The 13,475-nt window shown below is 36.0% G+C and overlaps 1 protein-coding gene and 1 long non-coding RNA gene across 4 annotated transcripts; one reads left to right on the forward strand and one right to left on the reverse strand.

The window, feature by feature from the left end:
- Nucleotides 1-4,000: 4,000 nt before the first annotated feature.
- LOC114824562 (uncharacterized) lies at nt 4,001-6,321 on the reverse strand. 2 transcript variants are annotated; one of them, XR_011579793.1, is made up of 3 exons: nt 5,434-6,321; nt 5,216-5,264; nt 4,001-4,558 (listed from the first exon to the last, which is right to left on the reverse strand). It is a non-coding gene; the product is annotated as an uncharacterized lncRNA (long non-coding RNA). The 2 variants fall into 2 exon arrangements; XR_003772847.2 differs by having other exon boundaries at nt 5,890-6,308.
- Nucleotides 6,322-9,833: 3,512 nt separating this feature from the next.
- Nucleotides 9,834-12,521, forward strand: LOC114824496 (uncharacterized). 2 transcript variants are annotated; one of them, XR_011580059.1, is made up of 3 exons: nt 9,834-10,437; nt 11,843-12,094; nt 12,344-12,521. XR_011580059.1 is itself a non-coding variant. In XM_070820544.1 (3 exons), exons 1-2 carry the CDS (start codon nt 9,841-9,843, stop codon nt 11,951-11,953), a joined length of 708 nt encoding a protein of 235 aa, XP_070676645.1. In that variant the 5' UTR covers nt 9,834-9,840; the 3' UTR covers nt 11,954-11,986; nt 12,344-12,521. The 2 variants fall into 2 exon arrangements, 1 of the variants encoding a protein (XP_070676645.1); XM_070820544.1 differs by having other exon boundaries at nt 11,843-11,986.
- The last annotated feature ends 954 nt before the right edge of the window (nt 12,522-13,475 follow it).

Raw genomic sequence — 13,475 nt, forward strand, 5'->3', positions numbered from 1 at the left:
CAGAGGGAATGAGAAAGAGTACTTTAAATAGAATTACCCCACTCTAATTAAAATTGAGGCCTTTTGTGATAAAATCTCACACCCGAGGATTGTGGAGGTGGTTAAGTGAGGACAATATCAGTGTTGTTGGAGTGGGCCCTCGGCCCGTTGACCTGAAAAATTCTACACCAACAAAGTACATTACACATTATGTGTCATCATCATGCCTGCAAAAACCTTTTCATTAACACTCATAAACATGAAACAAACTCTAGAAAGTAAAGATTTCAAAAATAGTCAAATGGGTTAAAAAAATTTGAACTTTCAGTCAAATAGTCTACCTTGTCAATTTTTTTTTTTTTTTTTTTGCATTACTGAAGGGGGAGATTTTTTTGTTTCTTTTGTCCTTTGCATTGTTTGTTGGAATAAGAGTGTGTGCACCTAATGGAATCTAAGCAGGTTTTGTAACCTGCCTCTGGCCATTCTTTCTGCTGCATCTTTCCTTCAACCTTAAGCCATGGCTGAAGAAGATTCAGTAAATATTGGGGGTGACATCTAGCATACATCTCCTTCAAATTTCTCAGACATCGAGGTTAACACCAATCAACGCTTGTGCTCAGTTCTCTTGAATGAGTTTAATTATCTTCCTTTGTCTCGAGCTGTGTCACTAGCTCTCAGAGGCAAAAGGAAATTAGGTTTGTAAATGGAAGTGTGGAAGCTCCAGTCAGCTCGTCTTTTACATAAGGTGCATGCCTTTACAAGGATCAACTTGTCATGTCTTTGCTGCTCAACACCATGGAGAAACATGTTGCTGAGATTTTTAACTACTACAATTCTTCATGTGAGCTTTGGAAAACCTTGCAGGATATGTATGGAAATCAAAACAACTATGCACGTGTTTTTCAACTTAAGAAGGACATTGTCAGTGCCCAGCAAGAAGGGAAAGCATTTGTTCAACATCTTGGAAGCCTCAAGGCCATGTGGAATGAGTTGGATGTTGATCGGATCATATTTATATATATTTTTACTTCAAATTCACTCGTCTTTTCTTAGTTAGTTCCTTATATTTTTGAGCTATTTACGTTATTTTTGTGTTTATAGGATTTGTTATGCAAAGAAAATAAAAATAGAACAAGTGAAATTTTATGTAATAAATTCGTCAAAAGCAAATTTAAATTACAATATTGCCAACCCATTGTGACGCTAAATGATAAACCAATATTTAAACTATATATTTCATCCTTTTATATTTCTTTTCTTGTCTTGTCTAATTTAGTTAAAGCTTTAAGTATTTATGATACTTTTAATTTATTGTGTTTGTAGGAGAAGAAAGTGGAAAGCACTGAGAAATTAAATAGAAGAAGTGGAGAGAAAAGTGTGAGAATATATACGTGGGGGAGAAAGGTTAGACGGGGGGTCTTGGAGCGAGAGAAGGGAGCTGCCCTTTGGGCAGCTCGCAGAGACGCAGGAAGAGGACTGAGAGGAGAGTGCTGCCATTGGGCAGTTTGAGGAAGGGAAGTCAGTGGCGAGGAGGATAGGAGGTCAGCATGAAAATGCAGTTCAGAGTCCAAGCAGCATATCCTTTCTTTCGGTTTAATCTTTCCAAACTCCTATTTTATTTTTGTTTTAATAATGTGTAATTAATTTTATTTTGGCTAGAGGTTAATTCGAAACCATGAATATATTTGTAATATGAATTGATTACCTTCGGTTGTGATTTCATAAGTTGTGATTTCAATTTACTTATCCGTTCGTATAAAAACTGATTTGTGTATGTTGGTTGAGAGTGCACGCTTAATTTACATGCATGAATTTGATGCTAGAATATAAGTGAATTTCACCTAATCGTTATGAACTTATTTTCACAAGTAGTAAAGGTTGCTAGTCACAATCACGTTAAGTAAATTCTTGGCAAGAGTATCATGCTTTTCATAGTTACGAATGCCTCGTCAATGCTTATAGTTTTCACAAAGTTTAATGATCTTTGATTGTATCTCTATTGTGCTTTTCACGTAGGGGACTTTTGAAGAATGTTTTGAATTGTTGTATGCGTTTTTCCGTCCAATTCAATAACTTAAGGAAAACTTGAAGATTAAAAAAGTGCTATTCACGGTTAATCTGGAGTATTGAGATTCACAATTTATTGAAAGAACAACTGAAAATCAATTTAGGTTGCATATGTGTCATGTGTGGAGAAGAACCCTCTAGCTAGTCCGTCATTTATCATTTTACCTTAATTTTATGTTTTTATCAATTCTGTAATTTAATTAAGTTTAATTTACTTTTCATCAAAACCAAACACCCATCCATTATTAAATTATATTATTTAGTTAGTTTTCTTTATTGTTAGTCTTTTAATTTAATTTCCGTCCATTTCAGTTCCTAGTGTTTAATTTAATTGTTTTCATTATTTTGAGTCATTTTAAGTGTGTTTCGAGTTATTAGAGTTTTTAGCCTAATTTTGTGTCCTTGAGTCTTATTTAATATTTTTAAATTAATTTAGAATAGATTAGCAATCCCTCCTAATCCCCGGCCTAGAACGATACCCTACTTACATCTATACTACAATTGTCAAAAAGAGGGTTTAATTTGTGTGTCAAGTAATTTTTCACATCAGATGTATACCTTCCACATACCACAAATCCTACCATTCTCCTAAAACCAGCCGAGGAAGACAAAATCTACCAGCTGTTGGGGAGTTTGAACTCCGAGTATGAGGATCTAAGGAGTCACATCTTGATGAGTCAAGAGCTTCCGACATTCAACAATGTTTGTGCAACTATCCAACAAGAAGAAGCAAGGAAGAAAGTGATGAATGCTGACCACAGCTTGAGATTGACTGAGACTCGTGCATATGTCTCAAACTACAAGACCTCAGAGGCTAAACTGAAGATGTTACTAGTTGCCTTCACAGTGCTATTTATCCAAATTAAAGATGTGTTGGGGGTAGGAAAAAAGAAAATAAAAATCTCAAGGTGTTTGAGAGGTTGTTTTTGTGCAGGGTAGTGGTGTGTTAATTTGAAGGTACTTTGAATAATGCACTCCCTTTTTTATTTATAGTAGCAATTTCCTCGATGAACAAGTTGGAATTTCACTTGGACTAGAATTCCTCAACTTAATCTGATTAGGTCTCGACCAATCCTAACTCCTATAGGATTCTGAACCAAGCTTCTTAATCACTCAAATTCAACCCTTGACCTTTGACATCTTTTCTGATTCGAAGCATCTTTAGCTTCTGAAGAATCCTTATGGTACTAGGATTCAGCCACTTCACCCTTATCTAAGCGAAACCATCTTCTGATAGGATTCGATCGAACTCCACTAGGTCGAACCCAAAGTGGGGATATTCCTGATACTTTTTACTGGACCAAGGACAATCATAGACTCGGCCCAAAGTATTATTTTGGATCCAAACAGTACAGTAATATCAAACTAGCCCTTAATAAAGGTAAAAGGTAGCTCTGAGTTCTAACTCTTTGACTTCCTTTTTGACTTTTAAATGTCCATGCATTTAATAAGGGTAAAAGATAATTTTGACCTTGACTTCTTCCTATGCATTTATTTTACTCTGACGTCCTATGTGTTTAATATGTGTTTTTTTACTCCTGACTTCCTACATGTTTCTTTTATTCCCGACTTCCTATGCTTTTTTTTAACTCTGATTCCTTATGCGTTAATACACTTTTTTTACCCTGAGATTCTATGTGTTTACTAGCACATATAAAATTAAAGTTATAAGGCTCTCAAGTTAGAATTTATATTAAGAACTAAGTGTGTGTGTGTGTGTGTGTGTGTAATCTTCTCAAAGTTTAAGCAAACATATCATAATAAATACAAATTAAGCAAATTTGACATTGAGTTGTGTTATATTTAAATGGTCTTTAAATTTTTTCTAATCAATAATTTGATACTTGGAGCATATTAATTAGCACGAAGATATCATGGTAAACTGTTTAAAAATAAATATATAAAGAGTAATGAGAGCTAAATTAAATTTATAGGTAAGATTTTGTAAACTAAATAATATGGAAATTGATGATTGAATTATTACTTAAGTTTTGATAAATGTGTTCATTCTTATTAATGATACATCATTTAATTTATAAATTTTATCTACAAATTTAATCTTCATAATATTATCGTAATATAAATAAAATATATGGTCGGCTTTCACATGCTTCCATAACGTCGTCAAACGAGTCATAACGTGGATGACCACAATCGCCAACAACCCTGTTTAAATGTCGGCAACGGGTCCTCGTTGGCCGCAGCCACCTTTCTCTTACTTTCTTGGTACTAGTACTAGGGCTGGGCACGAACCCATTTTTGAAGGGACAGGATCGGACCCTAAATTAAAGGAGACGGGGCGGGCTGGGCCGGGCATTACAATTCTGAAAATAGGAACCGGACCTTACCCGGCCCGGTTGAAACGGGCCGGTTCGGTCCGGGTACATGGGTCCTTTTATTTTTTTATTTTTACTGTTTAAAAATGTTTGCTGCACAGATTGCACATATTGCACAGATTGTAGTTTGAAAAAACTGCACCGATTGCAGTTTTTAAATTGCACAGATTTGTGTCCTGCATAACATAAACATATTTTATTAGAAACAGGGAAAAAATGTCAAATTATCTGACAGGTTTCCGTAAGGATTCAAATTTGTGAATAACACATCATTAACATAACCTGAAGTGCAATGACTTAGGTAAGCTAGTGCATCCTATAAATCTAAAAATGGATGAATGCTGATGACGAAATCTAGGAGCACATCCAATAAAGTGTTACAATGATTGAACTATTTAGATTAGTGAAGTTGAATAGATAGTTGTTTACTTCAAAGTTTATTTTTTGTACTAACAGGGATTTAAAAAGGTGACTGGAACTCTTAACTTCCCACACTATGACATATACAAATTTTAAAGACAATATACGAGAGGACCAGTGACATGGAATTAACCAAAACCATGAATAACAAATATAACTCGGTAGCTTTGTTAAAACCACCAAGAGCCTTAGAAAAATGCAAATAGCTAAAGACTCAGAAATGCAATCTGAAAACAGCAATACAGAGTCTACAGACACGACAGCCAAATACCAATCTATTTCATGGAAGAAAAAAAGAAAAGAGAGATAACATTTCTTGTGTTTTTCCCCATGGTAAATGTAAGTCTAAACTAAATCACTTATTTTCAATTTAAAGAAGACCAATGCTGGCACCTATATTGTTAGCCAATCACCTTTACCAAGCTATGTAGTTAGTATGTTCCTCCTTAGTCCATGGAGTGCCTACAAGGAAAAAAAGGGAAAACAAAATCAGTTAAGACAAAAGGGAAAACATAATTTAACTTCTTAAATACGATCCTTGTGTTATACAAATCATCTTCATACATAAAAGAACAGAAGAATGGTAAATAAAAAACCGTATGATGAACACTGCCAAAACCAAACTAACTACCCATAAGTAGCTACGCCTAACCAAAGCATTTTGGTGCTGTCTTTTGGTAAATTTGCAAAACACTGCAAAAGATTTGCTAAATGTTTAGCTAAATCTAGTTGGTTTTGTATAAAATCTCTTCTGTTAAAACTGTTTAGCTAAATCAATCAGAACATAGCAGTATTTAAAAGCAAGTAGTAGAAGTCTTTAAACATTTTTTGAGATACATAAAGATCTGTATAATCCTCTTATCCAATGGTTAGTTAGCGGCTTGAGATTGATGGACGCTATCCCAAAACACGTATTGAGTCATGTTGGAACAAGCTCCGACTGAGTTTGTATTGCACAGCAGTGACGTTGTCTCTATCTACGATTCCCGTTCCACAGCAACCTCTTCTTGCTTCGGCAAATCCCTAAAATCCCTAAAATCCCTACACCAGAAATTCACATTAATAATAAAACCTAATTCAAAATTACCTAAATTTTAGTAGCAGTAGGTGGTCGCGACGGCGGTGGTGATGGGGTGATGATGGTGGTCGCGACGGCGGAGATGGTGCCGTTGTGTTGGCCGCGATAGCACTGTGAGAGTCTGAGAGTTGGAGCTTGATGGTGGTGATGGGGTGAGTGATGGTGGTCGCGACAGCGGAGTTGATGGTGCTGTTGTGTTGGTCCCGACGACGGTGAGCACTGTGAGAGTAAGTGTGTGAGTGAGACTGAGAGAGTATGAGAGTTGAAGTCTAGGGAAGGAAGGGAAAGGGAGAGGGAGTCGAGGGAGAGTCTGAGAATCTGAGAGACTGAAGTCTGAGAGGGTGCTTCTTGAACTCGAGAGGTGGAATTAGCTAGGTTGAAACTGACGGTTGAGATTGGATGGAGAGATGTATCTTAAATCTCGTCCGTCCATTGTATCACACACGGGCCGGTCCGAGTACCCGCGGTTCCTACACTTTTGGAACCGACCTGAATTGAATACTTCAATTACCTAGCCCGACCCGCCCCGATCTATTTTTACAAAATTAAGAACCGGCCCGTACCCGTCCCGAACCGCCATTACTCGTCCCGACCCGTGGTTCCTATACCCGTTTGCCCACCCCTAACTAGTACCACTAAAACATGCAGTACAAACAACAGAGAAGAAGAATCCAAATTTAAAATACCCTAACTGCCCCTAGTTCACACTCACTACTATCTATGTCATTGTCACTATTCTATTCATTATTTCCTACCATCTCCTCCTCCTCCATCTCTTCGTGTCGCTTTTTGGCACTTATGAGGCCTTTTGGTTTCGAACATTCCCACGAATTTCTCTATGGTCAGATCTCGGTGTCCCCGCTTGGCTACCTCCGAGTTCTACTAGATCTTCATTTTTTGTATTGTCGGTGAGATCACAGATCGGCAAGCTTTCAGCTGGCTAGGGTTTCCATGCTCATTGATGAGGTATTGTTTGCATTCCACTTTTTACTTTCTCTTTTGCTGCTGAGAAAACAAGCACTGAGTAGTAAAATTTTATGAAAATATGATTTTACTTCCTGAAATTTAATTTTTTGTAACTAAAACTCTACATAACTATTTTTTTCCTAACTAAAACTCAGTGACTAGGTTCTAACAAGTGGTTAGTACAACAATCTAATGGTATTTCTCTTCATTTTGAATGAGCGATTTTAAGTTTCATTCTCATCAAAAGTGAATTTCAACCACATTATTACTAGTCTGTTGTTTTGCTAAGACCACCTGTAAATAATATTGTTTGTTAAAAAAAAACTTAGTGACTAAACTCTCCCTAAGCAAATTTTTTAATAAAGTTTTACTTCACACATTTTATAGTTTTTGGATGCCCATAATATCACCAATTATTTATTTGTCACCTACAATTAATTGTGTGCATAGTATATGAATTAAGGACATAATGTTTTTTTTGTATCATTTAAGGAGGAGACAAAAGTTCAAACCCCAACAAGCTAAACCTCAAAACAATCAAACCAAAATTTATAAATTCTAGCCATGCCCCCAATAGACTTGTTACTTAGCCAAGCCAAAACTACAAACTAACATCATCTATAATAATTTATTTATGTGCACTTCTGCACGATCAGTTTCACAATTCATGCACTTCTACAAATACCCTAGATATGTAACAACAACAACAACAAAGCATTTTCCCACTAAATGGGATCGGCTATATAAATCCTAGAACGTCATTGCACTCGGTTCTGTGTCACGTCATCTGTTAGATCCAAGTACTCTAAATCTTTTCTTAGAGTCTCTTCCAAAGTTCTTTTAGGTTTTCCTCTACCTCTTCGGTCCTGAACCTCTGTCCTGTAATCGCATCTTCTAACTGGAGTGTCAATAGGCTTTCGTTTCACATGTCCAAATTTTCTCTCATATTTCTTTCAATTTTGGCTACTCCTACTTTACCTCGGATATCCTTATTCCTAATCTTATTATTTTTTGTGTGCCCACACATCTAACAAAACATTCTCATCTCCGCTACACCCATTTTATGTACGTGTTGATGCTTCACCGCCCAACATTCCGTGCCATAAAGTATTGTTGGCCTTATTGTCATCCTATAATTTTTTTTCTTGAGCTTCAGTGGTGTACGACGGTCACACAACATTTGAGCCTTCATTTGCATTGAACTTTCACTCCATATACTTTGTCTTTGACCGACTTAGGTGAAAATCTTTAGATTCTAACACTTCTCTCCAAAGGTTAAGCTTCACATTTACTCATTCTTGAGTTTCATCTATCAACACTATATCGTCTGCGAAAAACATATATCAAGGACTATCGTCTTGAATATGTCCCATTAACTCATCCATTACCAATGCAAAAAGGTAAGGACTTAAAGATGAGCCTTGATGTAACCTTACAGTTATGGGGAAGCTTTCGGTTTGTCCTTCATGAGTTCGTACAACAGTCCTTGCTCTGTCGTACATATCCTTTATAACTTGGATATATGCTACACGTACTCCTTTCTTCTCTAAAATCCTCCAAAGAATGTCTCTTGGGATCCTATCATACGCTTTTTCCAAATCTATAAAGACCATGTGCGAATCCTTTTTCATATCTCTATATCTCTCCATCAATGTTCGTAAGAGATAGATTGCCTCCATGATTGAGCGCCCTGACATGAACCTAAATTGGTTGTCCGACACCCATGTCTCTTGCCTCAGTCTATGCTCAATTACTCTCTCCCAGACCTTCATTGTATGACTGATTAACTTAATACCCTTATAGTTCATGCAATTTTGTACGTCGCCCTTATTCGTATAGATAGGCACCAAAGTGCTCTTTCGCCACTCATTTGGCATCTTCTTTGATTTCAAATCCTATTGAAAACATCTGTGAGCCATGCTATACCCATCTCTCCCAAGACTTTCCATACTTCCAACGGTATATCATCTGGGCCCACTACTTTTCTATGCTTCATCTTTTTCAAAGTTACAACCACTTATTCCTTTCAAAGCTTAACCTTAGATATGTAAAAAGAATTAAAATCTCTCAAAATACCAATTTAATACACCCCGTCGAGTGACAGCGAACAATTTCATATATTCTCGAATGGTGGTTCGAACTTAACTCGAATGTTAAGGAGACTGAACTTAGTAACGATATTCGATGTGTGGTTGTTTAGAATAGCTTTGAAGATAATTTCTGTTGTTGTATTAGTGTACTCCGCTGTTTAACGGAATCTGCATATTTTGTCTATCTTGGTTGTTTTTCGAGGCAATCAAACTGATGAATGCTTAGAACTGCAGGATCAATTTTAGAAGCATAATATGACATGCATAATATGACATGCTAATATGACATGCTATTTTGTTTCTTTGATGATAAAATAGACATCAAATGATTTTAATCGAAATTGATGTCGGGTAATTGGCTTTGAGTTCGGACTATACAATGTATTTTGGTTTCATTTTTCTAAATAAATTTTTGGCATTGCGTCTGTTCTCAATCTAATGCTGTATATTATTTGGTCTTCTTAAGGTGGGTTGCTTTCTGCTCATCCTCAGGGAAGACACAATGAATTAGAACTTGGAGTACGTATCTAACTTCGTGGATAAACAGATATCAGATCTCTTCGTGAAATTAGCACCCCTTCAAGTATTATGTCGCATCATTTCTCTATAACACTTGATGTAACACTTGAAGGGGATGCTGGGTCTATTTAGATGCTGAATATTCGCGTATGTGATTGCTGTTTTGATGGGATAGTGATTTAGTAGGGTCTTGACGGATTGCTGGATGAAGTTGATGAAGTGGACTATATACATGCAATAAATGGTCTTGCCAGCCCTTGCGATGATTATCTTCTAGGTGAAATTTTTTGTAAATTGTCTCATCATAATAACATTTATGGTCTGCTTTCTCTTTGCTTTTGTTTTCTAATGCTTTATTTCTTTCCCGAGTGCAGATATTGGATTCATGGGACAAGCTTCTGAACCGGGTTTTGGTTCTTGTGAAGGATCACGTAAAACAAACTCAAGTTCTGCAAGTCAGTCTCCAGGATTAAGTGGTAGTAGTAACAGTACTGTTGGGATATCTGAATCGTCAACTGTGACTATTCAAGAATTTGAATGCAAGAATAATTCTATTGACAAGGCAGTAACTCATGGGTTCCATGGAAACTTCAGGCAGAAAAAAAGACGTCGAACACCGGTCGCCTATCCTGCTTCAATCATTTTACAAAATCTTGATGAGTTAGATATTGATGAAAAACCTTCAGTAAGTGGAATGGTGTCTGCTGCTTTTCTTAAGGAGAAAAGACCACTTAAGCCTACTCGAAGATACATTGAGGAATTTTCGGACAAGATGTCAAAAGATTCCAAGGGGAGGGAAGATTGTTCTGCTGTTACTGCTGTAGAGAGTCGACGCTCGAAGGTCAGATCACAAAATAAACATCATCATCTGAGGCCTAGGACATTGGCATTAGTAACCGGGGATGATTTAATTTCTGAAAACCAGACACTGGCTGAATTCAGGAAGCAAAGAGCACGTCGAAAGAAGTATGCATCAATTTCGGTAGGAAAATGTTCAACGCTGCACATATTTATTAGTAGGGACATTTTGGATGCGGTCTCTAGCTATCAATATTCTTTGATTGAAACTTTGTTAGTTTTTAGTTTTTGATTGAGGTCCCTGACATTAATATAATAATGTAAGTTACTATATTTTTAAATTAAAAATTAAAAATTGAAATTTGTAATTGTTTATATTAATGAGATTTTAAATAAAACCCATAATTTATGGGATTAAAAATAATAAAATATAAATTATACTCTCTATTATATTGTGTGTGTGTATACATATATGTATGGGTAACCAAAATTAACAAAAAAATGTATTGTACCAAAACATGGATACATTCTCAAATCAACGAAAAAGAATGTACCCATATAAGTTTAAACATGGATTAAAAAATTTGAATGGATTTTATATTAAAAAATGGGTACATTTTACATATAACAAATTGATATATTTGAGAATGGGTACATTTAAGATTTAAAAAATTGAAAAATTATATGAATGGGTACATTTAACATTAAAAAATTGAGAATCTTTTTATATATAAAAAAAAAAACTAATAGGTACAAACTTAATTTAATTTAATTTATTATTATTTTGGAAATGTTTGAATTGAAAATTAATTAGAAGTTTAATAGAGGTGTGAGTATTAAACCCTAAATTAATTACTAATTTTTATATTAAAAATTATATAATAAACATGTAAATTCATTATCACATTAATGATAGGGACTTGAATCAAAATTTGAGAACTAATAAGGTCTTAGTCAATGAACAGTAAGAACTAGGGACTGGATACTAATTTTTCCTTATTAGTATTATTACATTAAATTTGAAATTTTTAGAAGAAAATTTCTCCCAACTTCTTTGTCCTATGTCTTTCTAGTCTAGTTGTATGGTTGTTTCTCTTTCCATGTTTGCTTTAATTTGTCTTAACAGTTATCAGTAATTTCAGAAACAGTGAAATTTAACTATGACCGTCTGCAGATTGCTATACATTTTCATGTAGAACTGGACTGTTGGTCTACTATTCCTTTGTGCCTGCTAAATAGCGTTGAATTTGATGTGAGCGTGTTGCTTTAGCTTTAAAATCTATTGAATCCATGGCTACTGCTATCCTGCATTATGCCTAGCCAAAGAAAACTAGCACTCTAAATGTATCAGGAGTTGTAAATCTATCCTGACATTATGTCTCTCATTTCTTAACTTTGTGTTTTGCTGGCGTGCTTCCGGGCAGTTGTGATGTTTATTGACTGGAAAGAAAGAAAAAAATATAGAAATCAGAATGAATTTGTGTTTTTTCTTTGAACAACTAAGATTATCAATAGTGTTGTGAAATTTTCTTTTAGGTCATGTAACGCCACAGTTTCAGAAGTTCAGTTGTCTTTGTTATTCTGCACAGATGCTTGAGTGCGATGAATCTGACGAGTCATATGAGTCCAATGAGCAACTTTTGACATCTGAATCTGAAGATGACTATGTGTCAAGAAAAAGATCGACAAAGCACGATTGAAGGAAGCATCAAAGGATGTGGACTGCCTCTGAGGTGACGACATTGGTTGATAGTATTTCTCAATACGGAGTTGGGCAATGGACAGATATAAAAAGGCTCCTATTTGCATCTTCTCCTTATTGCACACCACTAGATCTCAGGGTACATCACAGCTTTCCAATAATGGGAATAATATGCTCTCCATTTGCACAGAAAATGGAGAGGACCAGTTACCCAAAGCGCAGGCCCCCCTAAATTGGGGTAGGCTCCGTGAAGGCGTCATGCGCAATTTACAGTCCAGATTTCTACTAGCTTTCTCCATTTTGTGTTCTACAGGATAGGAGTTGAATTTCAGTTGAACAGTTGCCTTTGCATTTTAACTTCTAACTTCACTACTTGTGCACGCTGCAGGACAAATGGAGAAATATTTTAAGGAGCTGTGGAAAGGAACTGAAGAACGAGGCTAGACTTTTATCTGTTTGTACTTTTACATATTAGGATACAGAAAGTGTCATGTAACCTAAACTTGTCTAGGTGTCGTTTGGCTACAACAGGTTGAACAAAAGGAGATGAGTGCTTTACCAAAGTCGTTGGTGCCCCGTGTTTGTGGGACTTGGATTGTCTGCCCTCCAATTTTGGTGCCCTCCCCATACCTTTTTATTTTTGTGGTCACGGTTAAGCCACGTCAATATTTTATATTACTATTTCTTTTTGTTTTATTATTTTTATAAAAAAATAATATAAAATATTGACGTGGCTTAACCGTGACCACACAAAACAGGAGGGCACGGGTAGGGCACCGAAATGGGAGGGCAGACAATCCAAGTCCGTGTTTGTGAGCTGGCCACTGTCCATCCGTATCCCAGGCAGCGCGGAAAATTTTTTGCTCCTCCCATACTTCCAATTGCCAGTAAAGTGCTTCATCTGACCACATCAGAAGGTATGTACGACGGAAGAAGAACCGATTTTGAAGTTCAATATCACTGGTGCAGTAAATCAGTATTCACTAGTCAGGCTCTCTGCAACAGTTGAGCAAAATTTTCTATTGTAAGCAAGAGCTTTGTATTTGACGTTTTCACACTCCCGTTTACTTTTGTAGACATTTGCTTCGGATAATTTGAAAACTTCGATCCATGCTGCTTGTGCTAGAAAATTATTAATGTCTGCATTTTGCGGGTTTGATCAGGTGTTAGGTTTTTCTGCTCTAAATTTTGGAACAAAAACAAAATAAAAAGATCGTCTGCATGAAATTCGGAATTGAACACATATTTCTACCGAAACACCATGTATAGAGTCTACATTATGTTAGTTGTTAAGGTCTAAACTGATTTATTTGGCTTTAATTAACATCTTGTTCATGTGGCAATTGTTAGTTAAATATCAAGGGCTGAGATTGTTTCTTTAGTCTTAGGCTCAGATGTGAGCATGTGGCAAGGTCTCATAGGAATTTTGAATTGTATGGTTGGATGAGCTCGTAGGCTCTCCTATATTCTCTCTAGCTTGACGGCTATTTTGTACTGGAGTGAATGAATGAAATGAGAAG

Source organism: Malus domestica, chromosome 04 (assembly GCF_042453785.1).
Source record: "Malus domestica chromosome 04, GDT2T_hap1".
Lineage (NCBI taxonomy): Eukaryota > Viridiplantae > Streptophyta > Magnoliopsida > Rosales > Rosaceae > Malus > Malus domestica.

What these genes read in the sequence shown, in the direction of transcription:
- LOC114824496 (XM_070820544.1), top strand. Translation starts at nt 9,841, where the DNA reads ATGGGACAAGCTTCTGAACCGGGTTTTGGTTCTTGTGAAGGATCACGT. An exon ending in AGAAGTATGCATCAATTTCG is followed by an intron (nt 10,438 to 11,842) that starts GTAGGAAAATGT and finishes TATTCTGCACAG; the next exon opens with ATGCTTGAGTGCGATGAATC.